This window comes from Mirounga leonina, unplaced genomic scaffold (assembly GCF_011800145.1).
Source record: "Mirounga leonina isolate KUSES-001 unplaced genomic scaffold, KU_Mleo_1.0 Mir_151, whole genome shotgun sequence".
NCBI lineage: Eukaryota > Metazoa > Chordata > Mammalia > Carnivora > Phocidae > Mirounga > Mirounga leonina.
The window spans coordinates 104,738,880-104,765,909 of NW_023270377.1; the positions used below are offsets into that span (position 1 = coordinate 104,738,880).

General features: G+C 39.6%; 1 protein-coding gene across 1 annotated transcript in view; it reads left to right on the top strand.

The window, feature by feature from the left end:
- Nucleotides 1-27,030, top strand: part of CNTNAP5 (contactin associated protein family member 5) — a 632,291-nt gene that overhangs the window by 168,762 nt on the left and 436,499 nt on the right. Inside the window, exons 2-3 of the mRNA XM_035008223.1 lie at nucleotides 3,400-3,547; nucleotides 25,930-26,133. Of these exons, the coding sequence (XP_034864114.1) occupies nucleotides 3,400-3,547; nucleotides 25,930-26,133 (352 nt within the window). The remainder of the gene's footprint in view (nucleotides 1-3,399; nucleotides 3,548-25,929; nucleotides 26,134-27,030) is intronic.

Below are 27,030 nucleotides of genomic sequence, written 5' to 3' on the forward strand. Positions count from 1 at the left end.
CAGTTAGGCAAATTAATGACATCTTCCCTATGATACCTGGTTGATTACGATCTTGCTGCCATTCCAGGTCATCAGTGGGGTTGGCTGTGATGTGATGTATTTGTTGAAGCCAAGTGAGTTGCTCTGGTGGCAGCTAACCCAGATCCTTCTACTTTCCACTGATAAGTGTCAGTTAGTGTCCCATCTTAGACTCCTAGTTTGTGCCTACTCTATTTAGCTGCCTAGTAAAGAGTATGAAGAACATCAGCACCTTCAGTATGACCAACGATTCTTGCATTCAGAAGCCAAAATGCTGTTTACTGTCAGGGAATGAATGCCTAAGTGGAAGTTGCTGAATGCTGACTCAAGCACTCTCATTTTCTTGTGCATACTCCTCCATGCTCTCCCTGGTGAGCCCCCTTCTATGTGGTTGCTTTGTCTTATAAGCACACAGGAACTGAACTTCTGTGATCCTTACATTTCTTTAACTATAGGGGAAGACATGGGGGAAGAAAGAACACTAGTGCGCTGTGTTCTTATGTAGGAACAAAATCAATGAACAGTTTTGTCAAGAACCATATGCATGATATTTTATAATAATAAAAATAACAATAATAATAATGATGATGATGATGCCATTTATCCAACAGTATGACAACAGTAAAAGGTCTGTGCTCAAATTCAGTATGTTACTGCTTGATGTGGGATGAGAACAAAACAAACTATTCTGAGAAATGCTATATATAATGATGTTCAAAATTAACCTCTCTGATTCCCAGGGTTTGCTGGTGAGATGGGGAGTCCTATATGGGCTGGCTACACAATTATAAGATGTACTGCAAGTTCAGAAAGTTTGAATGTACATGTGCGGGGGTGGGGGTGCCTCCTTAGTGAGGAAGCTGGCTCATCCTTCCTGATGATATGTGCAGTGAGCTAAAATATGCAGAGGCCGGCCTAGGACGTGTCTGGTGTGGAGCAGCCCCACAAAACTGGGAGCTATTATTGTGCCAGGGGCAATACTTGGTTTCAGAAACCCGACATATGCGGTGATAATGGGAATTAAATCAGAGTCACTGGACTTTAATCAGAGTCTCTGTAATCCGGTCTCAACTTGGTAATTTCGTGATTTAGGATTTATGATCCAATTTAAACTCTCCAAAATTAAGTTCTCTTATTTTAAAATGAAGATAATACAGATTTTCTATCTCACAAGGATATTCTGTTCAAGTGAGTTGATGGATGGGCTTGGTAGTCTTTTTCTGTCTCCCATCATCAAAAAAAAAAAAAAATTACTGATCCAGTTTCTATCATCAGAGCTTAGTTCTGCCCCTTCTAGAACTTCATGAACATAGAATCATGCAGTATGCCCTCTTCAGGGCTGGCTTCTTTTGCTCAACACATGGTTTGTTGTAGGTGCTATTGGTTATTTTTTACTACTGAGTAGTAATCCAATCTACTAATATTCTGAGTTGGATTTACTAGTTTTCTCACATCTTGGGATGGAAATGTAGATTTTTTTTTTAACTTGACTTCTTTCTTTTTATGTAAAAAAGCATTTAGAGCCACATACTTTCTTCTAAGGTCTCCTTTGGCTGTGTTCCAGAAATGCTGATAAAAGTGTTTTTATCATTATTCAATTCAAACTATTTTCTAGATTCCATTTTGATTTCTTCTTTGACCTATAGGTAATTTAGAAGTGTGTTGACTAACTTCCAAACACTTGAGGGTTTCCTAAATAATTTATTATTATTAATCCTGAACTTAATTGTGGTCAGAAAACAAAGTATAGTTCTTTATGGTATAGAATAGGGTCTTTCTTAGTGAATGTTCCATGTGTGCTTGAAAACAATGTATCTAATCTGCAGTGGTCAATCTTCTATGAAGAGTAATTAGGTTGGTTTCACTGTTTGAATATTCTATATCCTCACTGGCTTTTCCTCCCACTTGCTCCATCAGTTATGAGGGAAGATATTAAAAGTCAACTGTAACTGTCACTGCTGTATTTCTTCCCTTTTTGTTTCTGTCAGGGTTTGATTCTTGTATTTCAAATCTCTGTTTAGAAGCAAACACATTCAGTTTTGTTTTTTGTTTTTGTTTTTTGTTTTTTTTCTTCATGATGAATTGACCCTTTGTAATTTTGAGAAGTTGTTATCTTGCAATATAGCCTCTTTGTCTGATATTAATACAAAAATTCCAGGTTTTGTATACCTACTGTTTGCATGTAATATCTTTTCCCATCCTTTATTTTTAACCTGTCAGTATCTTTACTATTAAAAAAAAAAGTATCATATACAAAGTACACAGATGAGCCTTACTGTTTTGTCCAGGCTAACAATTTCTAACTTTTCATTAGAGTTGTAACTCATTTTTCTTTTAATGTAATTATATTTCTTAAAATTTAGTCTACTAGAAATTCCTTTTTTTCTTGTTCTTCTTTGTGATTTATTCCTTTGTTTCTCTTTTCCTGTCTTATTTTGTGTTAAACTGGGATTTTTGTTGCTGGTTTGTTGTTCTTGTTTTATTATTATTATTATTATTATTATTATTATTATTATTATTATTATTTAATATTCCATCCTTTCTCTTTTATTGGCTTTGTGGCTATACCTTTTTGGTTTATTTTTATGCATCTTTAACTTATCACGGTTTACATCAAATTGCTATCATATCACTTTACATAAATTGTGGGGCCTTATACTAGTGTAATTCTATTTATCCTATATCCCATCTTTCATAGTTTTATTGACATATGTTTACTTCTATATATGTTATAAATCTCACAATACATTTTTATTTTTCCCTTAAACTGTGCATTAACTTAAGAAGTTTAGGAAAAGAAAGAAAGCTAGTCTTTTATTTTTACCCACATATTTACCCCTTTGAGTACTCTTCATTCCTTCTTTCCTATAACTTGACAATTCTATCTTGAATCAGTTTCTTTAGATTGTAGAACTTACTTAGCAATCTTAGCAGTGGGGGTCTGTAGGCAATAAATTATGTCAGCTTTTGTTTAATGAAACTATGCTTATTTTTTTTCTTCAGAACTGAAAGCTATTTTTGCTGGGTATAGAAAGCCAGGTTGATGGTGTCCTACTTTCAGCATTGGTTGGTCTCCACCATTTCTTATGAGAAGTTGGCTGTCACCCTTATTGTTTTTCAGTTGTTATCTTCAGCATTTGAGCTGGCTTTGGGTGGGTGGTAGCTCCAATGCATCTAATAGGGGTATACATTATTCTTTGAGAAACTCCCTCTGCTAAATTCAGAATTTTCATGAGAGTCAGATTCTATTTGACATATGTGAGAACTTGAGGATTTTCTTGGAGTAACATATGCGGATTTGCAATGATGCTTTGAGCTTGGGCATGGGAATGAGATGCAATAGTATCATAGACCTCACTGAGCCTCCTTTTCTCTCTGCAGACCTTTGCAGGAAACATGAATGCTGACAGCGTGATGCACCACAAGTTACTGCATTCAGTGAGAGCCCGCTTCGTTCGCTTTGTGCCCCTAGAATGGAATCCGAGTGGAAAGATTGGCATGAGGGTGGAGGTCTATGGATGCTCCTATAGTAAGTGTATAAATGTACCCTCATGCTGGTGTGTTGTGAGCAGCCTTCCCCACATGGTACTAGTTTATCTACAATTGAGTAGAACCAGTTTGTCTCAATTGCCATTGAGATGGCAATCTCAATTGTTTTAACGTTCTTTCAAGTCTCTAATAACTTCTGCACATTTGAAAATGTAAAAAACCCTTCTGCGTAGGAATGAAGGAACTCTGTGGTGATAACATGATAAGAGCTTAACAACACAAAGTTCAAAGTTTTAAGAGCTCTTGGAGTTTGAGCATCATTGGTCCTTGAAGTAGAAGAGTAATCTGAGCTCCATTCTTTCCCAGAATTGGGGTGAGGTATTATAAATTCGCCCCTCCTTCAAAACCATGAGGAAAAAAGGTTCTCCCTCTTCACATGTTCTAGAAGAGGAGGAAAGGGAACGTTTCAACCCAGTGTAACCCAGGGAATGCTTCTTTCCTGGAATTATGCTGGCCATCCATTTGTCTGTGAGTTGTTGGTACTGAATGTAGAAGTGGTGCTTAATCTTGCAAATAAGAAAGGTTGTAAACATGGGTAGAGCTGGCAATCACTCTAGAATAAAGTAACAATTATGCAAGAAATGTAATCTTTCCTATAATTCTCCCCTATACATTTTATATTTAAATCTAAAATTGCATCAACATAAATTATTTTTCTACTTTAGCAGTGACACCTCCTACTTATATGCCAAAACCCGGTGACTTCCAGTAAATGAACACATGTGATTGCTACCACTAAAATTAGTTCAACAAGTCCTGTTGAAGTGTCTATTTGGTTACATGCTTGTACTATTTTCTGTAATGTTGTCAACTGAATGCCTGTATCAGAATCATCTGGAGTTGTCCTTAAAAATGCATTTGCCTAGTCATGTCCTATACATCCTGGATTAGGATTCTGGGCATAGGGACCCAGAAAGCTGAGTATTTAACAAGCTCCCTATGGAAGCTATGGACACAGAGTGTCTAGTAAAAATACATTTCTGCATGGAGGGGATTTACTTGTGAAATGATTGTCTTTATCTTGAACAAGCACTTCCAGAAAGAATGTGTTAATACAACAGATACATCAACAAACCATTAGGCTAGGGAGACACTGCCTTGCACAAAGCATAGAATGTCTATGAGGGTATATGCTTCCTATCCGGGGATATCTGGCACACCCAGAGTCTCTTGTTACCTCTTCTCTTGATAACAGTTGTCACTACTCTGAGGTTTATTTTTAAGTACAACGTGAAGCTTTCATGCTGAAGTTAAAAAGATTATTTATATTATAACTTCACCAATCTATTTAGGTGTAACAATCTTATTACTATTTAACTTGTCCTCATTGTTTTCTGCCAGTCCAGCCTGTTGCCCTTGCTCTTCACACACATTGTTCTGTGTGCGTGCACAGAAAGACTCAGAGCATCAAGTTAAATAGCACACTGTAGGGTGAAAGAGACCTTTGAGCAGCATATTCAGCTTTTTCTGTTGCTGGATCCCTTTGAGAATCTGATGGCAGTAAAGGACCCTCTCTTAAGGAAAAGTGCCCACAGTAACATTTTTTATAAGTAGATTTTTCTACAATATTAGGAAGTCCACAGATCTGGTAAAGCCCAATTCTTGACCAACCTAACAGCCCCTGATTTGGAATAGCCCAGTACTACATAGATTCCTCTCCAGGTAGACTCCTTGCCTAATGAATGCATCCCCTCAGGGGATAAGTTACCTTTTGGTACCTAGTATGAGTGATGGGATATTAGCCACCTGGGGGAGCTGCTGGACCCAGAGGTCTATGACCATCCTCAAGCCAGGACCTGGTCCTTTTCAGTCACTAGTCCCGGTGCTTTGATGCTTTTTCCTGGGGGAAAGGGGGGGGGGCACGTCCCTCATTTCTATCTAAAAACACATCTCAGCCTGTCCTCTGGATCCCAACTCTCTTTCAACATCATCTTATCCCCCATTTCGACTGGATCATTCCTAAAAATATAAAACTTTGCTGGACAAGCTATCATACAAAGCAGCAACAACAAAAGCCCTATGGCCCTACTTATCAGCTACTTCTCCCTCTCCACCTTTCTTTTCCTAGAATAGCTTCTCTCCAAATCTTGTCCGTGGTTACTGACTCTACCTGCTCACCTCCTGGCACTCTGCGATTGATTCTATTCAGTCTGTACACATGTGGTGTTCAGTTTAAAGTGTCAGCTTGGCTAGGCTGCAGTCTTGCTACTCAAGCAAACACGAATTTAGGTGTTTCTGTGATGTGGTGAACATCTACAATCACTGGACTTTAGGTAAAGGAGATTAGCCTTGATGTCTGGGTGAGCTGGATTCAGTCAGTTGAAAGGTTTTAAGATCAGAACTGAGGTTTCCCCGAAGAAGAAGAATTTCTACTTGTGCTGTGCAGCTTCAGCTCCTGCCAGAGTTTCTGGCCTGCCCCTCCTGACCTGACATAACAGATGGATTTTAAACTTGTTTAGCCAGCCCCCACAATTGTGTAAGCCATTCCTTGTAATATATCTATATCTGTACCTCTATCTATCATCTCTCTCTCTCTCCCTCTCTCATCTCTCATCATCTATCATCTATTATCTATCTATCATCTATCTATCTATCTATCTATCTATCTATCTATCTATCTATCTATCTATCTATCATCTATCTGCATATCTATTATCTATCTATCATCTATCTATCTATCTATCTATCTATCTATCTATCTATCTATCTATCATCTATCATCATCATCATCAACCACCTAGTCCTATTTCTCTGGGGAACCCCGACTAATGTAGAATGCCCCACAGAAACTATTTTAGTCAAGACCACCAGTGACCTCCACATCGCCAACTCCAATTGTCATTTCTAATATTTCTCCTTCACTCAACCTCTCAATAGTATTTGGTTCAATTAGCCACTTCCACTTTTTAAAAACCTGGTTTCCCTTCTAGTTCACTGTGACCTATGCTAAATCTCAGGGCTCGGTCTCAACTTCTTTACAGTTCATAGTAGCTCAGTCAGCTCTGTCCTCCAAAACACATCCCAAATCCATGTACTTCTCCTGCTTCCAGAGCTGAAGCCTCTGTCAGTACTCACCTTCATATTTAAATAGGCTTCCAGCTGGACTTCCTGCTCCATGCCACAGTGTCCCCAGACCTATTTAACAGGCAGCAGCCAAAGTGATCTTTATAAAAAGAGATAAAATTGCATCATTCCCCTGCCTGCTTCACTTAAAATAAAATCGAGACTCCTTTCTGGCAAGGAAAGTTCCTTATTGGATGCTCCATGCCAATCTCTTCAAATTCCTTTTACTTCTTTCTGTCCTTAGAAGCTTTCTTGCTATTCCTGGAACATGCCAGGCTTTTTCTACCTTAAGGCCTTTGCACTTTCTCTTCCCTAAGCACAGAACAGCTCTTTCCAAGAATTTACATAGTTAGTTCCTTCAGCCAATGCAATTTTCTATTCTGATGCCGCCTCTTCAGAGAAGTCCTCTCTGGTCACCTCTCTAAAGTCTCCTGCCCTAGTTCCTGTGCATCAACCATCATCCCCTGGCTATGTGATGTGATTTTATTTTCTTCCTGGTGCCTATCACAAACCAGAATCATGTTCTTTTGTTTTGGCTTATTTGTTTGTTGTTTGCCTCCCCAAATCCCTGAACCAGAATATAAGTTCCATGAGAACAGGCACCTTGTCTGTTAAGTCTCAGTACCCCTTAGGCACAAATAAGTAGTTAATAAATATTTGTGGAATGAATGGATACATATATCAGTCCAATCTCAGCATGGGCAACCATGTAATTCTTCTGAAATTACTTGTTGTTAATACACCCACTGTAGTTTCTGGGGAACTGTTTTTTTTTTTTTTTTTTTTTTTCCTATGGGCTTATAAATCCTTTTCTGAAAATTCCATTTGAGTATGTTGCTCAAGATTGGTAGAACTCACAGTTCTGTAATTTCTTAAGACTTCAAGTTTTAACATTTGGAAATACCTGCATATTCATTCATTCATTCATTCATTCATTCATTCATTCATTCCCTCATTTATTCATTCAGTTCACAACTTTATTTAGCACTTAAGATATACCAAGCATGGGTTACCTGGGTGGCTCAGTAGGTTAAGCGTCTGACTTCAGCTCAGGTCATGATCCTGGGGTCCTGAGATCGAGCCCCACGTCGGGCTCCCTGCTCAGCAGAGAGTCTGCTTCTCCCTTCCTCTCTCCCTCTGCCTCTCCCCCTGCTTGTGCTATCTCTCACTCTCTCTCTCTCTCAAATAAATAAATAAAAGCCTAAAAAAGAAAAAAAGATACACCAAGTATCGTGCAGAGCCCTAAGGGATATAAGAAATTAACAAGGTCTTTTCCTGGACTTTTATAAGTCCTGTATTTCTTTTTTCTTTGAAGCATTTTTTTTTGTGATTGCATATAATTAATTAATTATATAATTTTTTCTTTGACCTATGCCTTCTCCGACTAGACTAGAGTCTAGACTTCGAAAAGGCAGTCACTGTGCCTGTCAGGTATGTTGGGTATGCAGTACACTTTCAGTAAGCATTTGTTGAATGATTGATATCGCTGAGAGTCCAAGATGGGGTAATGAGCATGTAAATAAAAAATGCCAAAAAGGATTGAATGTGCCTGGTAGGAATCTTAAAAGGGAGCCAAATGGAGAGAGAGGACAAAGTAAGCAAGTGTCACTGTTGGTATCAGAAAGATTGAGGAGATATCGTCTACCTCAGCGGGGTCTCAAAAGTTGAGTAGTGACTTCCCCAGCACAGAGAGGATCCCCAGGCAGTAGGAGGGGCCAGTACATAGGGAGGCAGGGGCAAGGCCTCCGGGTTTTGTTGTTTTAGTGTATAAGAGGCAATGACAGGAAAGTGGGAAATGAAGACACTTGCCTCTCTCTGCCCCAGCATTTTCTTGCGGTAGCTTAAAAAATTCATCTGGCCTGTGGGAAGGAAGGCAGTGATAGTAAGAGATAGAACTTCCTCTTTTCTTTTTTTTTTCTTTTTTTTTTAATATGATAGCTTTTTTTTTTTTTAGATTTTATTTATTTATTCATGAGAGAGAGAGAGAGAGAGAGAGAGGCAGAGGGAGAAGCAGGCTCCCAAGGAGTAGGGAGCCTGATGCGGGATTCAATCCCAGGACCCTGGGATCATGACCTGAGCCGAAGGCAGACGCTTAACCATCTGAGCCACCCAAGCGCCCAGAACTTCCTCTTTTCTGAGCTCTCTTGGGCTTCACTTCCTTCTTAATATAGTCCACCCTTTCCACGTTGAAAAGCATTCTCCCTGCTGGAGAAGTCAAAGCAGGCCTTCCCTCACTGACTTTCAGTCATCCATCAACATTGCAGAGTCGACCCCAATGGGAAGCTTTTGTTCTGTTTCATTTGCTTTCTTTGGCCCTCTTCTTTCTTTCTTCAAACCTGGCTTGAAAATCCCATGCCTGCAGATTTCTTTTGCAAACCTCAGTCACGTGATCCTGTGGGTCCTGGTACCTATGTGCCTTGGCCTGCCTACCCCTAGCTGTGCTTGTCCCTCCCCTTTCCTCAACCAGCACCTCAGCAGCTGTTCTGGTGATCTCCCTGCTTCTAAGACCTTCCCGAGAGGAGCACTGACTCACCTTTCGAGGGCTCCTCATAGCATTTGGAGGAGCCCACAGTTCTCTGCGCCTCTCATTTGCTGCATCCCCTATATTCAACTTCCACTGGGCGTACATGTACAGTTCCCTACAAAGACATAAGCTTTTCTTCAGATTCCATGTTTTCATATTTGCAGCTGCCTTTTTTTTTTTTAATCCTCCTTCTCCTTCACCAGGCTGACTTCTGATTGCCCTTCAACAGCCAGATCAAATATCACCTACTTTTGAAATCTTTTTGCCTCCTGGACCTTGTCATGTGATCCCCTTTTAGGTTTTATGTTTCAGTTATAGGTTTTATCATGTTAAATTCAAGTTACCTGGTGCTTCCCCACCTAATCACCGGTCTGTTCTGTAAGATGGGATCATGTCCTACCTTTCTGCTACCCAGGACCTAGATCAGTGTCTGACAACTGCTGTATCCTCCATGAATATTTTTTTTTAAGATTTTATTTATTTATTTGAGAGAGAGAGAATGACAGAGAGCAAGCACACGAGAGGGGGGAGGGTCAGAGGGAGAAGCAGACTCCCCGCCAAGCAGGGAGCCCGATGCAGGACTCGATCCCGGGACTCCAGGATCATGACCTGAGCCGAAGGCAGTCGCTTAACCGACTGAGCCACCCAGGCGCCCTCTCCATGAATATTTAATGTGTATTTAATTTTTAGATCTAGAGGCTAGCCATCCTCACTCATTTTTGAAAGTTTTTATTGCATGTTTTATTTTATTGTATTTTATTGTATTCTTTTCAAATTATAATACTTTTTTCTATAATACTCTTTCTAATGAAGGCCTCCTTTCTCTTGCGTGTGTGTGTGTATGTATATATATATCATAAGTAATAAAAATTATGAGCTTATCGGAGTCTTCCTTATACATGAGTTTCTTTAATATACTCACACATTTTCTCCTTGAATAAGTGAGATTATCAGTGGTTGCAGTTCCCAAATTGAATGTGTTTAGAGCCTCCTTAGGCTATTCTGGTATTATGCTGCCTTAAAATCTCGAAAAGTAAAAGCCTATCTCCATTTTCCTTAAGTATTAATGTTTTAAAAATCTTTTCTTCTTCATCACCTTCATTCCCTTTTATGTATTTATTTTTAAAGATTTTATTTATTTGAGAGAGAGAGAGAGAGAGCGCACAAGTGGGGGGAGGGGCAGAGGGAGAGAGACAAGCAGACTCCCCCCTGAGCACAGACACAGGGCTCTATCCCAGGACCCTAAGATCACTATGTGAGCCAAAACCAAGAGTCAGATGTTTTAACCAACTGTGCCACACAGGTGTGCCCTGCCTTCACTCCCTTTTATACATTCCAGGGTGACTGTCTCTTTTTATGGAAGTTCCCATTGCTTTCATGTCACCAATGCCATCTTTTCGCCATGGTCACAAGGAAGTTCACAGCAACTGATTCTTTTGTATGCTCAGATATAAATAATGGAACAAATTGTCTGTTCTTGCAAACATGTACCTCCCAGCAAATCCTGTTGACTTCTTTGAGCTTTTGTTTTCTCATCTGCAAATCACAGTTGTAATTACTTTAAAGACTATGCTGTCACTTCAGAGTTATTCTGTATCAAGCATAGAGCAGAGTATATAGTCAATAGTCTGTGTAACTGACAGTTAGTACTAGTATGAATGTAGCTGTGTATCTATAGAGGAAATCCCCGTATTGCTACTACATGTTGCCTTTTGGGGAAACATTAACCTTATCCTCTATTAGACAAAGGGCCTCTTTCACATTCAGGTATGTTCTGCTCTTGTCTCTACTACCACTGGGATCTCAGTTCTCAGCAGCGTTCAGGTTCTTTCTGTGCTCAAGAATAGGATCAAATGTGTTCTCCCATGGCATTCTACAAAGACTAAAGTACAAGGTCTTCACCTGTTACAATTGCTACTGCTAAATAATTCCATGAGAACCAAGAAAATAATTTTTAACATCCTTCTAGATAGTTATTCTGAACACGTTATACCCTCTTCTTGCTGTGCACCGAGTTCATTATGGTTCTGACACATTTTCCATGTATGGATGTTTAGCAACCAAGCTTGCTACATTACATTCTCATAAGAATCCTTGAATACCTCCTCCATTACCATTTTTCCTCCTGTGTCACCACTGTTGTCAGATGGGATATCTGGTTTTTGAATTTTGCATGGATGTTTTCTCCCTCTGACCAATTTTTAGTTTGATTCGTTTTTGGCCAAACACGTTTGTGTGGATGAACCAAGTAAGTAAAAGACATGGGTCCTGCTACATCATTGAGTTGCTGATGTAAAGATGCATGCTTGAAATAAAGATGTCAATATAGAATTGTGCAAGATAACTGATCTCCTGTTGAGACTACAAAAGAAGAGGTGGGGGAATGAAGAGCACTATTCTGAGTTGTGATTAATGGCGACTCTTTTTGGGAGAGAAAGCCAGTATCTTCCCTGTTGGTGGCAACTTTTCCATCATTAAATTACAATTTCTATTAGAAATGTCACCATCATCATCGACATCCCCCTCCCCACTGCCATTTAATATGCTCAGTATGTGCAACACACTCCAAACCCCAACAGTCTTTCAAATAAGAATGACTGACTATTCCTATGCACTATACAAAGAGAGACTGAAATTTATAAAGGCGAAGTGTCTTTTAGATAAGTAATTTGCATCCTAAGCCAAATATTTCTTCTGAGCTCTAAAAATATATATTCATTTGCCTGATTGATATCTCAATTTGGTTATGTCATAAATAGCTCAAATTTAACATATCCCAAAGGGAACTCTTAAAAAAACTTGTGCCCTCTAGCCATGTTCAGTTTCTTCTGGATGTTAAAAATTATTTTCTTGGTTCTCTATGGAATTATTTAGCAGTAGCAATTGTAACAGGAGAAGACCTTGTACTTTAGTGGACTTCCGTATCTCAGTAGATAACACCAGTTGTCCAAACCAGTCACGGGAACTTTCTTTAAATCTCTCCTCTCCCTTATTTACCATAGCAGATCCATCAGCAAGAGTTCTATCAGTATTACTTCCAAAATTCATCACAAACATGTCCATTTCTTTTCCTCCAGCCTGGTTCAGTTACATCTCCTATCACCTGGATTTTTAACTCAGCAATCCACTTTCAATTTTTTTTTTCTTTCTTTAGTCTTTAGCATTATCTCTGCAACAGTCAGCAGGATTGTCATAAAATTCAGAGTTGAGCCATACCCTGCTGAAAACCTTTCACTGGCTTCTGCCTGCACTTAACAAAACCAATGTCATGTGCATGAAGAGGCCCTGGAGGATCTGGCTTTCACATACTTCCCCGGCCTCACCAACCCACAATGTCCCCCCCTCCCTACTTGGGCTCAAGTACTGTTGGCTTCTGTTCTGCCTTCTATCATGCCATGCTGCCTCCTATCTCAGGGCCCTCAAATGGGTTCTTGTCCCCCATTCATCGTGTCCACAATAGCTAAACTGTGAAAGGAGCCAAGATGTCCTTCAACAGATGAATGGATAAAGAAAATGTGGTCCATATATACAATGGAATATTACTCAGCCATCAGAAAGGATGGATACCCAAATTTTGCATTGACATGGATGGGGCTGGAGTAGATTATGCTAAATGAAATAAGTCAAGCAGAGAAAGACAACTATCATATGGTTTCACCCCCTCTGCCTTCTTGAGCTCAACTCTTATAAAGGCTTATAAAGAATGGATATTTATTTCTCACAGTTTTGGAGGTTGGAAAGTCCAAGATCTAGGCATAATGAATGTGGTGTCTGGTGAGGGCTCACTTCCTCGTTCATAAATGGCTGTCTTCTCATGGCAGAAGGGACAAGGGAACTCTGTGCCTCTCTTCTATAAGAGAACTAATCCCATTGATCTAATCACCTCCCCAAAATCCCACCTCCAAATATCATCACACTGGAGATCATGTTTCAATATATGCATTTTGAGGAGATACAAATATTCACCATATAGAATGAATACATACATATACACACACAGAGAAAGAGAGAAAGAGAGAAAAGGATGGAACTAAGGAGATCAATATAGATATCTAGTAGCTATTTACAAGTGTATTTCATTATGAATTACCTGTCTCACCTACCAGTTTTCAAGCTCCATAAGATCAAGGGCCATATCTACTTACATACCCATTCATAGCACAGAATGAGGCCCATTTCAATTAATAACAATTGAATTTATTGAATGAACAACTTCCCCAAAATGGCACAACCAGTGGCTTCTGAGACAGGTTTTGAACCTGGTTCTGTACTGTTCCTATATCCTTGGGCTTTTCATTATAAATCTGAAAGAATTTAATCATACGACATGGGAAAATCTTATTAGAAAGAAAGCATCATATTTGTCTCCTAATGCCCATATTGTTGCTTTATTCACAATGCCCAAAGTGAGCAACCCTCAATTCCTGAGCATACATAGCTAACATGTCCAGGGAAAGAGTTTAGCTACTGCCCAATCCAGGAGCTCCTTACTTCTTTATTCCTTACCTGCATTCTCAATTTTTTTTTAAGATTTTATTTATTTATTTGACACAGAAAGAGAGATAGAGAGCACAAGCAGGGGGAATGGCAAGCAGGCAGAGGGAGAGGGAGAAGCAGGCTCTCTGCTGAGCAAGGAGCCCAATGCAGGGCTTGATCCCAGGACGCTGGGATCATGACCTGAGCTGAAGGCAGCCATTTAACTGACTGAGCCACCCTGGTGTCCCTGCATTCTCAAACTTAACTTTACATAAGAATCACCTGGGGGATATGCTATTTCTAAATACTAACTAAGGCATAATCTCTGGGTAGAGGCTCAGCAAAAGTGATTTTTTGCTATTCTTGGGTGATTGTTATATGGAGCCAGAATTTAAATCCCTATTCTCAAATTCCTCTTCTAACTATGAGAGTCATTTCATTCTTTATCTATGTTGTCATTTTCATGCCTGTGATTGCAAATCTTAAGGGTTTAAAATGAAATATAGACACTATTAAAGATAGTATACAGTAATATTAGATGCATAGGTGTACTCACCATCAGAGATGCAAACCTAGCTTTATCGCATACTGGTTGTAGAATCCTGGACTATCTTGGGTCTTCTGTGGACACAGCTTCCTCTTTAATGAAAACAGAGGTATAAATAATGCTTGTTTCTGTATGTAAATTGCCTGAAAGAGTGCTTGGCATATGATAAGCATTCAAAAAGTATTAGCTATGATCATCATTATCTTTATCTGTATTTACACTGGTCACCACACTTCTCTCCATTTTTCCTTTCCCCTCTTATTCAGGACTACATTCCACCTGTACCTCAGAGGAAAGAGGTAAACTTTTTTATATACCCTCATCAGACCATCTGGTGACTTTAGGCTATATGGACTTGTGTCTAGGGCTTCTACTTGAATTCTTTTCCATATGGGAAGCTAATTAATTTTAAAAAGCATTATAAATTCTGATAAGCCATAATGATCTGTCAGGCTTCCCAATGTCATTAAAAATTACAACCATTATTTTATACCTCAAGTTGCCTCCTTCCACCCAAAAAAAGACTTTGCCCCTATTTGGTTAATTATGGCCAAGTGGTGTCATCCAAAATTCATCAGCCTCAGAGCTGAAGTCATATTCTCTTTCCCCAAATAAATCTCTTTGTCATCCCACCTTCAGCTGCTCACTTTGTTGTTGTTCTCATCCTCTGGGGCCATTTGTCTTACATGGTAGAGGCCACAAAGTAGTAAATTTCATCTTTGGCATGTTAAGGCCCATATCACAGGGGACCTCAAAAGGCCAGGTTTATAGCTATGCAAACCCTGGAGGGGACAGAATGACAGCAGTCAGGCTGAGGGCTTGGAGACCCCAGTCTTGGAGATCTCCATGATCTCTTATTGCAATTCTTTCATTCTATAGCAGAGGAAATTGGGGTCCAGAAAGGTCTAAAAATTTGAGTTAGTTAACTTCTTCTTTTCTCTTAGTTCATAGAAGAATAACCAAAATAAAATAAAATCTCTTCTGTGAAGAGACCAATATACGTATATATCTGCAGTAAGAACACATTAACTCAAAAAACACAGCGATATTCTACCTTAAGGCAACTTTTCTGATAAATCTGGAATAAATTTTCTTATTGATTGAAGATCTTAAAAGTCCTTCAACAGAAGGTGAACATTACTCAGTAGCCCCCCTCTCTGCTAGGCTTGGAGTACAGAAACAAACAAAACAATCCCTGCCCTATAGGAATTCAGGATTTTTAGTCGCTACAAAAGGCAAAGCATACTTCTAAACATGGAGGTTGAGTAAACCAAGTGTTTTATAAGGCTAGCAAAGGAGGGGAAATCCGCAGCTAACGATTTTTCCTGGTGAATTGATGTTATGCTGTTCGCTGTGTGCTTTGACCGAGTGTATGGCTCTGATTCCTGGTACCCCGATGCTAACGGTTGTGATTTTAAAGGAACCTTAAGTGGCAAAATGAATTAATAGTGAGATCAACCGCTTTAGCAGCAGTGGGTTTCCTCAAAAACGTCAAGGACTTGCCCCTTACAGTTTTTGTTTGTTTGTTTTTTGTTGTTTTAATTAAATTTTTATTTTTATTTACTCTGTCCAAATGGTCACTGTAGTGGTTTGTTCCCCGCACTGACTTCCTCGCGCTCACTTTCACAGATTGTATCCAGGTAGAATCATTAGCAAGGAGTATTCAATAACCCGCTAAATTGAAACTGTGGTAAATCTTATTTTAGAAAAAAATACCAGCTAGTTTTAGGGTGGGAAATAGCAGCTCTTTTCTCCATTTTTGTCACTCCAATGTAAACGTGTCTCCTTGCACAAAGACCCCTTCACAGGGAACATTTGTGCATTGTGGCTGAAGATTATTGATGGTCTATAAGGTGAGGGGACAGCTCATAATTGTGTTATGCTATTTACACAACAAGGGCTGGATGTTCGGATCAGCCTTTGCCTTGATCATTCCTTCTCGGAGCTTGTGAATAAGATTTGTGAAGTAGCACTCCTTTAACAAAACTTTGTTAATATGTTGCACCTCAGTGGCTGTAACCCGCCACTTCACATGGCCTCCCTATGCCTTTTACTTGGGGTGACCCCATGTCCCAACTGGTTCTAATCAGTCCTGGTCCATGCTGTTGTCCCAGCTGAATTATCCAATGCTTCCTTGAAGTCCCACAGGTCCCTATTTGGGAACAAGGTGTAGGGGCCATAATTATGCTTTCCTTTATCACCTCTTTCTCCACCAGAACAATTCATGTGCTGGGTTTTCATGGTACTGTGTCTGAGTCCCTGGAGAGAACAACCCATGTCTCAGTTATCTGCATCTCATAGCTCTGCATAGTGACCACAAAGAGCAAAATATGCCCAATATCTGCCAGTGAATTTAAGAAAAAGTAAATCAAAGGATATCTACTTTTTTTAAATTTTTTAAAAGATTTTATTTATTTATTTGAGAGAGAGTAAAAGAGAACATGAGAGCAGGGTGAGGGGCAGAGGGAGAAGCAGGCTCCCCACTGAGCAGGGAGCCTGATATGGGGCTCCATCCCAAGACTCTGGGATTATGACCTGAGCCAAAGGCAGACAATTAATGAACTGAGCCACCAGTCCTATTTATGATAATAATTATGATAATAATAATAATTATCATAATTATTATCATAATTATTATTATCATTATGTCTTATCAGAATTTATAATGCTTTTAGCGGGTTATTGAATAATTACCATTATTATCATTATCATGGTAATTATTATTATTATCATTATTATTATTGCTATTGGGTCTCTACTAATTAGTAGAAAATTCCTTAAAATGATTACTTTATTTGGGCCTAATCTTTGGAGTTAGCGAACAGTCCAGTTGAACTACAAATGTTAAGTGTGCTCAGAGCTGTCGACATGTCTAAGATATCCAAAAAAAAAACTAGGCATTTTAAGAAGGCGCATCTGACTGTCAGAGCTAAAAATTCTATCTGCTAAAGTTAGGATTGGAATTCAAAGTTTTGCCTTTTTTTTTTTTTTTTTGTACTATGACTGTTTTTCATGTTGTCTTCTTGAGATCTATTCTGTGTATTCCCTGCTATCATACATAGAAATGTCAGAAGTTCCATAAGGAAAGCGATTCTTGGGGGTTGTCAGCGCTAACTTTGGAAACTGACATTGCTTTCATAGTTCATCTGAGGTTATCAGGAGCTTCTGATAAGGCCTGGGAAAGTCAGGATTGGTGGAGATCTGTGTAAATTTGAGCTGACTGTGGAAACCTTTGTGGTTTGTGGATTGCTTGCTGGCCAAAGCCTTGGAGTCCTCAGTGCAAGTGTATGGTCTGAATAATAATCATTTTTCTTATATAATGTATCATGAGCTAAGCTTCATACTGTAATTGTATTGAAAATCATGTTTACTGTGAACAGCCAAAGAGTCTGATGGGACTAATTGTCTCAGGGTGAATCAATGGTTTGTCCTGTCAACTCTGAGCTGGGGCTTTCCTGTCTGTGAGAAAATAGAGTCTGTGTCACGGGCCCACGCCAGAATCCTTCTCAGCTCACTTGGGGATTCTAGCTTGGAATCTTTTATTCAGTGGAGCCCTTGTTTTAGCTGGATTGTTGACAAGCTACCAACATCCATCAAATATGCCAGAGTATGCCTCCAGAACTCTTTCTTTCTCAGAAAACAAGCTATGACAGCTGGATCAGCAATTATGGGCCCAGGGGGACATCGGCCAGCACTGGCATTTCTCAGCACCACTGGGATGGAAGGGAGTGTGTGCTGGTTTTATCTTGACCTAAAACGAGAGCTTTATGAGCTATAGGATCTGCCCTCATCCTGAAGACTTTTTGGGTCCCCAAATGGGCTCTCCTTCATATTCTAGAGAAATTTGCCAATGTATAACCACCTTAAAGAACTACAAATTGAGTTGAATTGAATTTACAATAATGAGATCCTAAACATTGATTTTGAGAAAGAGGAAGAAATTGTCCACTCTGGGAAGTAAATATCTAACAGCTGTGTTCTAGCCAGCATTGTTGATAAAATAAGAAATGCTGAAAGAAGAAATTGGGTAACTCCACTGGGGAGGGGTGGTATGGGTAGCCAGGACTGGAATGCGGACTGACCGAACAATACAGATGAACTTTCAAAAAAACAGAGTTCGTTCTAAAAACCAGAACTGGCCATACACTTCCCCTACTTAAAAATACTTTGACAGTTGTTTTTCCATTGACCTCAGGGCCACATTGAAACCCATATTATTTTTAACAGGATGCTCCATCATAAAAGCCCTGACTCTGTCCCCAGTCTCTGGATTCCCTACTGCCTTATATACTGTGCTTTAGCACAGAGCTTCTCAGACATCAGCTGGCAGAATCACCTAGAGGGCTCAAAACAACTCAAATTTCTGGGTCCCATGCCCAGAATTTCTGATTCCATTGGGCTGTAGTGAGGGCTGAAAACCTGAAACTCCTAACAAGCTTCTGGTGCTCCCAAGGCTGCTGGTGCAGAGAGCACACTGCTAGAGCCAGTCTGCCAACAAACCTGAATCCTTGCAGATCTTAGATCTGACCCAATGTCCTCTCCATGCCTCACACAGACAGCTCCTTCCCTCTGCTGGCAAAGCCCTGTCCCCACACTTCACCTGCCTGATCTTCACTCAGACCTCAGGACTCAGGAGTAGCATTGCCTCCTCCTAGAGAGGGCTAGGCATCCCTCCTTTGGGAACCCCCAGCACAAAGTGCTTACCCTCTTCCCAGGGATATGTGATTGTATGTTTGCTGTCTCTTAGCTTAGCCCTTGAGAGCAGGGACTTCTATAGAGTTTATCACTGTCTACTTGTGCTGAACACGGGCACTGCCATGTTGAGGGGGTTCAACAAATTTTGAATACAAGTGTGTCTTACAGAAATGAGACCACAGAAATAGACTAGGATAGCGGACTTGAACTTAGTGGAGATAGTGAGGGTGGGGAAGGCAATGCATGTCTACTCTAAAAAAGTCTCTCAGATATTTGTGTGGTTTCTCTGGCCCTCTTAGGAAAGCACTGCTCTTAGTAAACTTGGTCTCTGAGTGAAAGAGGAAGTGCAGAAGAGCAGGGACCACAGGGAAATTCATATCAACTTTTAAGGACAAGAAAATCCCCCACTTAACATTATCTTCATTTTAAATTGGGATCTCCTTGGCACCTGGGTGGCTCGGTCAGTTAAGCATCTGCCTTTGGCTCAGGTCATGATCCTGGAATCCTGGGATGGAGTCCCATATCGGGCTCCCTGCTCAATGGGGACTCTGCTTCTCCATCTCCCTCTTCCCCTCCCCCTGCTTGTGTTCTCTCGTGCACAAGCTCTCTCTCTCTCTCAAATAAATAAATAAAATCTTTAAAAAATTGGCATCTCTTTTCTTATACACACATCCCCACATACATACATTCTTGCCAGTGCATGCTTAATGCTCAGTGTACAAAGCCATGTACATTCTCGTTAGGTATGAGATGTAAATTTCATGTAGTTCTCACAACAAACCCCCACTTTTAAGAAGAAACATTGATGGTTTCTGTGTCACACAACTCATTCCTATGTGTATGCCTTTGGGCAAGGTACATAATCTTTCTGTGCTTTGATTTCCCCATGTTACAAATGAGAAAAAATATGGACTTTGCAGGACTGTCAAGAGCATTAAATCAGGCAATGTATGCTAATTTGTTCCTTTATTCCCCTAGAGAATGGATTACTTCATCCAGAATAAGAAATCTCTATGGGTGGTGTAGAAAGGCAGCAATAAAGAGCAGGAAGATACATTTAGTTTTGTCAGTTACTTTCTTGGTGCCCTTAAAACTACATTTTGAGATAATTACACACTTTTCCACCTGCCAGTAGGGGCCTATCTCTACACACCTTCCAACACACTCCATTTTACTTCTTTTCTTTTCTTTTCTTTTCTTTTCTTTTCTTTTCTTTTCTTCTTTTCTTTTTTCTTTTCGTCGTATTTTTAAAGAGAATCTTCTTTCAATTTGCTTGTAAGACATGAGGAAGGTGTTCATGTCCATAACCAGACTCCACACCACAAACTAAGTCCTGAAAGTGCTGAACAAGAGAATCGCGACAAAGCGGTTACAATAAGATCTAAAAAGGAAAAAGCAGCATATAATAGAATTGTTTTTCTTAACAGCCACAATTTAAAAATATGGGCCTTTATTATTTTCATTTGAAATCTGCTTATCCAAGTGAAGTTGGGAATGCTGGGTACTTCACACAGCTCCATACTGGGAGGAAGTATTAAGTATTCAGCTGAGGAAGGTTTTAATTCTTTTATAAACATTTTTTTTTCTTTTTTAACCCCCTGTTTCTCCTTCTGAGAAATGGCTGATGCATTTTGGGTGTGACCCCATATTGCAAAGGTTCAGGGTGTTTGCCCGAGTTCTCTTAGATTGGCGAAATATTTCTCTCATTAGCTGTTGGTGGTCTTAGGAGGAAAGCTTTCACTCTCCACCAGACCAATTCTTTGCTTTCTAAGGGGGGCCTCTCACTTATGCACTGGTGAACATGTGTATGTGGGTCCTGTAGGCATCATGTCCCAGGTGGTTGAGCGTGTGATTGAGAAACCAGGCTTTTCAAAGTTGGGGGCAGGTGATGTGGCAGGAAGTCAGGGGACAATCAGTAGTATTACCTTTGGGCACAGGTTCCTTACTGGGTCACTAAGTCATTTCACAGGTGTTTCTGGGCAGCATAATGTTCTGGGCCCAGTGTGGGGCTCTGAATTAATGAGGTGGTTAATATACATCTGGCCCCTGCCCTCGTGGGAGTCGCTATCATGCTGGAGAGCTGGACTATGAACACATCGGGAAACAACTAAGAATCAAATTCTTGGGAATTGGGAGGTGAATTATGAAGGAAGTAGCAGGGTGTTTAGGGGAGACTAGCTAATGGGAGGAACCTGTTAGGAAAGGCCAACCACCTGCCTGACAGCTGAACATCAGATCCTCATGAGAAAGGGGGCAGCCCTTGTGAAAGTGCTCAGCACACACAGAACAGGTTAAATCAGATGGGGCAGGTTGGAATCCAGGCTCTGACAGTTGCTAACTTCATACTTCTTCATCTCTTTGAACCATAGTTTCATCATTTGCAAAATTGGAATAATAATAGTATGTTCCTCATAAGTTGATCGACGTTAAGTAAGTTCACATGTGGAAAAAAAAAATTACACCATTACAGGGCTCCTGATATGTGCTCTGCATATGTTATCTGGATTAATCCCCACATTGCACATGCACACACGTTGAAAGCACACTGTGCATAAAGGGGAGTCAGGGTTTGGGGACGGAAGTAAAAGATGAGATGGGAAAGCAAAAAGCCAGATCACGGGAGAGAGAATATAATTCTTAGTGTAAAGGGAGTTCACTGAAGGGCTTTAGCGAAGGCCATGTGTGATGTTACTTATGTTTTATGAGGATGAGAGAATGGGTCAGAGGGAGGTAGCAAACGTTGAATCAGGGAGGGCAGTTATGAGGCTATTTTAAGAATGTGGCAAGTGATGATGTAGGCTTGAATGCATACCTGCTCAGTGTTATATGACAGACACCAAATCAAACTATGTTCTTCATATCATCTTTATATGGCAATGCACAAATCTTTACCACTGTAGTAATGCCTTTGGATTAATAATGGATGGAGGGGGGTGGAATACTGAGTGATTCTACATTTCCAGGTATGGTTTATGTAATTCTCACCACGACTTTGTAGAGTGAGTTCTCTTAGCTCTACTGCACAGATAGGAATACTGGAGCCCAAAGAAGTCAAGAACGTTGCCACAAGTCCTCCAGCTAGTAAATAGCAAGACCATAACAGAAACCTGGAGCTGTTAGACTTCAACAATGTTTTTGTTGTTTCTGTTTGTTGATTGCTTCTGTTAGCTTTGGGTTTCATGGCAATATGGAAATGTATTTTCTTGGAGGTAACCTACGTCATCAACACTTCACTAAGTCACTAGATTAGCTAGACATTTGAGGGAATGAAATGTAGGTCATTAATGCCATGATGGATCAGGAGAGGGGGGTGTAGAGCCCTGGAGTGGAGAGAGGAAGAGCCTGGGCAGTGTAGGCTGAGACATAAGGCATGAGGTGTGTCTTCAAAGCAATAACACATTCCGTATTTTTCATGAAAGCATTTGTCCCACACTCATAGACAATATAGTGTTTCAGCTCTCTGTTTCCAAAGCACTGGGTGTGCCCTCTAGTTTTAGCTCAAAAGTCGTATTAGCTTGGCTGTCCATAAATAATATGTGTCATGTCTACTCGTTCAACACCAAAGTTCCTAAGGACCCAGTTCCTAACCTAGAGTCTGGTGCAGTAACAGAAGGGAACAATAAGAAGAGAACATAGATTTATAATGTATGCACCCTGCACACACAAAGAATTTCAACTAGAGTGTAAGAAGCTGAAATATGGCAGAAAAGGAAAGTTGGGGCACACTTGGCATTCCCTGGGCAGTAATCCATTGAATCAAAAAGTGAAATCACACCATTCTGGGTGAGAAGGTGGAGTGTCAGCCACCAGGTTGTACTGGTTAGGAACTCAAGTCCCTCCCGTTACCTCAATCACTACTACTACCCCTACCATCTATTATTGATTTAACACAAACAATGTGCCAGACATGATGGCATCACTTTGTATATATTATCACTTTTTATGTGTCATCAGACTTAACTCTTACCACAGTCTTCTCTAAAGGCTGTTAATTACTCCATTTTACAGATGAGGAAATCAAGTCTCAAAGAGATAGAGTTGCCCAAAGTGAATCAGCTAACAAGCTATGACTACCATAGTTTAAAATCCATGACCTTATCTACACTATGACCCTCATTATTCCATGATTGATCACAAGTTGTTGTCTGTAGCTTCCATTTGGTTGGGTAGGAGTTGAATTCAGGGGGCATGTGTAGGAGTAGTGAGTGGGTGGTATGGGAAGGGCCTAAAGGAAGTGGGGATTCGTGAAAACCTCTCTGTATCTGGACTATTTCTTTTTAGGGTCTAAAGAGTCATCAGCAACCTTTTGGTTAGAATCACTTTGTTCCATAGGAATAAATGTGAAATTGCATTTTAAAACTAATTACAGTGAAAGTATGATTTCATTTTTACTTTCATTTCAGAATTTTGGCTTCACAAAGAATGTTTCAATTTGGGCACCTTGAACTTGGCCAAAATAATATACTTAACTTATCATTGTGTATGTTCAAGCTGAGCATTTTAATTGCTTGATGAATACTGAAAAATTGAGATTTTTCTGAGTACTTGATTTCAAATAAGACTAATCCTGCTTCCTCCGTATACCCATTCACCACTGTCCCACCTACATAAGATGGTATGTAATGAATCTGTTTCAAGTTATATTAAATAGCTTTACATTTTCTCTATTGTAAAAGTAATAAAATTCTTTGTAAAAGTTTTTATAATTAAAAAAATGGGAGAAATAATGTGAAAACAACATAGAACACCTCCCAAATAGAGTATCTAGTAACTGATTTGTAAAAGCTTACTTTTTTTAGAGCAGTTTTAAATTCACAGAAAAATTAGGTATGTAGATTTCCAGCATAGGCCTTGCTTCCATATGCAGAGCCTCCCTTATTATCAGCATTCCCCACCAGAGTGGAAAATTTACTACAGCTGATTAACCTACACTGACATATCATTGAAAAAGAAAATCTGTGTCCTAAAATGGCTCACGGAGCCAGCGAGAGAGTCCCAGTCCTTGCCCCAGGGCTCTTCCAGGTTCCTCTCCCTGCCCCGCTTCCCCTGTGCACCAATCTGGGTTCTTCTCCCTGCCCCACTTCCCACAGGCATGAAAACTGCCAAGTATGTGGAAGTAGAAGTGTATAAATTGCCCCCTTTGTTTGTGCTCGGGGCTCAGACCTTTGGAGATCACTCTCCTCTGAGCCTGCCAGTGTTAAATAAACCTCCTATCCTCCAAGATCTCCAGGTGCCACTTCGTTCTTCTGTCGGGCGATCCAGCCCAGGTTCCATAACATCATAATCACCTAAAGTTCATAATTTATATTATGGTTCACTGGTGTTGTATATTTTATGTTATTGGACAAATATATAATGACATGGTTTCTCCATCATTATATCATACAGAGTCTTTTCTTTTTTTTTAAATTTTATTATGTTATGTTAATCACCATACATTACATCATTAGTTTTTGATGTAGCATTCCATGATTCATTGTTTGCGTATAACACCCAGTGCTGCATTTAATACGTACCCTCTTTAATACTCATCATCAAGCTAACCCATCCCCCCACCCCCTCCCCTCTAGAACCCTCAGTTTGTTTCCCAGAGTCCATAGTCTCTCATAGTTCGTCTCTCCCTCCGATTTTCCCCCCTTCATTTTCCCCATGCCCTATAAATCCTCTGTGCTCCATCAGTTCATCCTTCCCTTCCCCAACTCAGGCAACCACTGATCTTTTTACTGTGCCCATAATTTTGCCTTTTCTAGAACACTGTATCATTGGAATCAAATAGTAGCCTTTTCAGATTGGTTTCTTTTACTTGGTAATATCCATTTAAGCTTTGTTCATGTATTTTCATGGCTTGCTAGCTCATTTCTTTTTAGTGCTGAATAATACTCCACTGTCTTGATGTACCAGTTTATTTATACATCCACCTACTAAAGGACATCTTGGTTGCTTCCAAGATTTGGCAATTATGAATAAAGCTGTTATAAACATCCATGTGAAGATTTTTGTGTGAACATAAGTTTTCAACTCCTTTATGTAAATACTAAGCAGTGAGGTTGCTGGATAGTATGGTAAGAGTATGTTTAGTTTTGTAAGAAACCACCAAATTGTTTTCCAAAGCAGCTGCTCCATTTTGTTTCCCTACCATGAATGAATGAGAGTTCCTGTTACTCTACACCCAAGCCAGCATTTCTTGTTATCAGTGTTCCATATTTAGGCCATTTTAATAGGTGTACAGTAGTATCTCCTTATTGTTTTAATTTGCATTTTCTTAATAACATATGATGTGGAGCGTCTTTTCATATACTTACTTGCCATCTCTATATATTCTTTGGTGAGGTGAGAATCTCTGTTAATATTTTGGCATGAAATTTTCAGGTATGTTTATACATATCCACTAAATAAGTTGATTTAGATCATAATTACTTGACTTTCTCTTTTTTCTGCTTTAACAATAACAATTGAACATTTTTATATATAAAAATATAATGATATATATCACTAACACAGGATAAGGCAGGGATGGTAAGGATGTCATGTATTTGCCCTCCTTATACAAACAGCAGTCTTCCTTTACAGCACATTCTTTTCCACTGAACTCAGAGAAGACCTCAGAATCTTTCTCAACACAGGTTCTATGAAGACAGTGCTATTCAGTTAGGTGTGGAATAATAGACTATATTTTTTCATCTCTAACCTTGAACCTGAGATTAGGGGATCAAGTGGCTCCAACTATCAGAAATGAATTAATAATGAAGATAAATCATGAAAGATTATTACTACCAGGCATCTGGCACCATAGAGTCTGACATAGGTACTTGTGGTATTACCCTGTCCCCTCAAGCAAAATATGACATATCACTAATGAGAGGTTTTAATCCCCCTAAGTCTAATTAGGTTTGGTCTAGTCCGTATGCTTTCTGTTGAGATGGGACCTTCCAAATATTAAGAACATTCCTATAAATTAGAGAACAACAAAGATGAGAAGCAGTAAGAGCAATTATGAGGATATTCACTGATCTCTCTCTCCCTCTCTCTCTTTCTCTCTTTCTCTCCCTGTTCCCAGAATCAGATGTTGCTGACTTTGATGGCCGAAGCTCCCTTCTGTATAGGTTCAATCAGAAGCTGATGAGCACTCTCAAAGATGTGATCTCTCTGAAGTTCAAGAGCATGCAAGGAGATGGGGTTCTATTCCATGGAGAAGGTCAACGTGGAGACCACATCACACTGGAGCTCCAGAAGGGGAGGCTCGCCCTGCACCTCAACTTGGGTAGGGTCTGGTTTTGTTCCTTTCCACGTTGAGCTATCAGGAATTCTATTTTGTGGTGGGTCACAGTTTCTTATTGCTCTTGTGTGTCAGGTGGAGGTCACTGGAATACAATCTAAGTGACATTTTCTCCTTTTACATATTGGAGAAGAAAAAATAAACATTTGTGAAATAGTTAAACTATAGATAGCATTCTTTGAAACAAGATAATATTGGTAGGTAGGGATCACTATAAGCTCATATATATTTATCTAGCTACCTATTTATCTGTTTATCTCTTTTAATACAATTTAACTTGAGCAAGTTTAACACACATGCACACATATTTTAATGAATAGAATCACAATCTATTCTGATTGGTACATTTATGAAAGTTCAGTCCCAAGAGAAAAATGGAGAAGCGACATTTTAATTCATTTATTTTATTTTTTTGTTTTTATTTGTTTGTTTGTTGTTATTATTATTATTATTATTATTATTATTATTATTATTATTATTATTATTTTGGTTAAGGAGAGAAAGGGCCATATGTATAGTGGGAAAGTCTAAGTTTTTGGTCATTCCCATGTCTTGTTAAGGGAAACACTGTTTCCATTAAGTGCCCTGGCTATGCCAGGTTGAGCCCTAGACTTGCCTAATACCAGCTAAATTAATACAATGTCCTGCTTCCTGTGTATTTAGGACACCCAGCATGGCCTGCCTCACCACAGGTAGGCCATTATTATAATTTCATTGTAATCAACTTCCTATCCCAGGGAAAGAGAGAGAAGGGCTCAGCCTCTTTTGTATGCTCAAAGGTACTTTTGAAGGAAGAGTGAACCAAGTGCTGAGTGCAGGGGGCAGAATTCCCAAAGGCGCAAAGGCAAACCAAAAAGCTCTTCCACAGCAAAAGAAACAAAA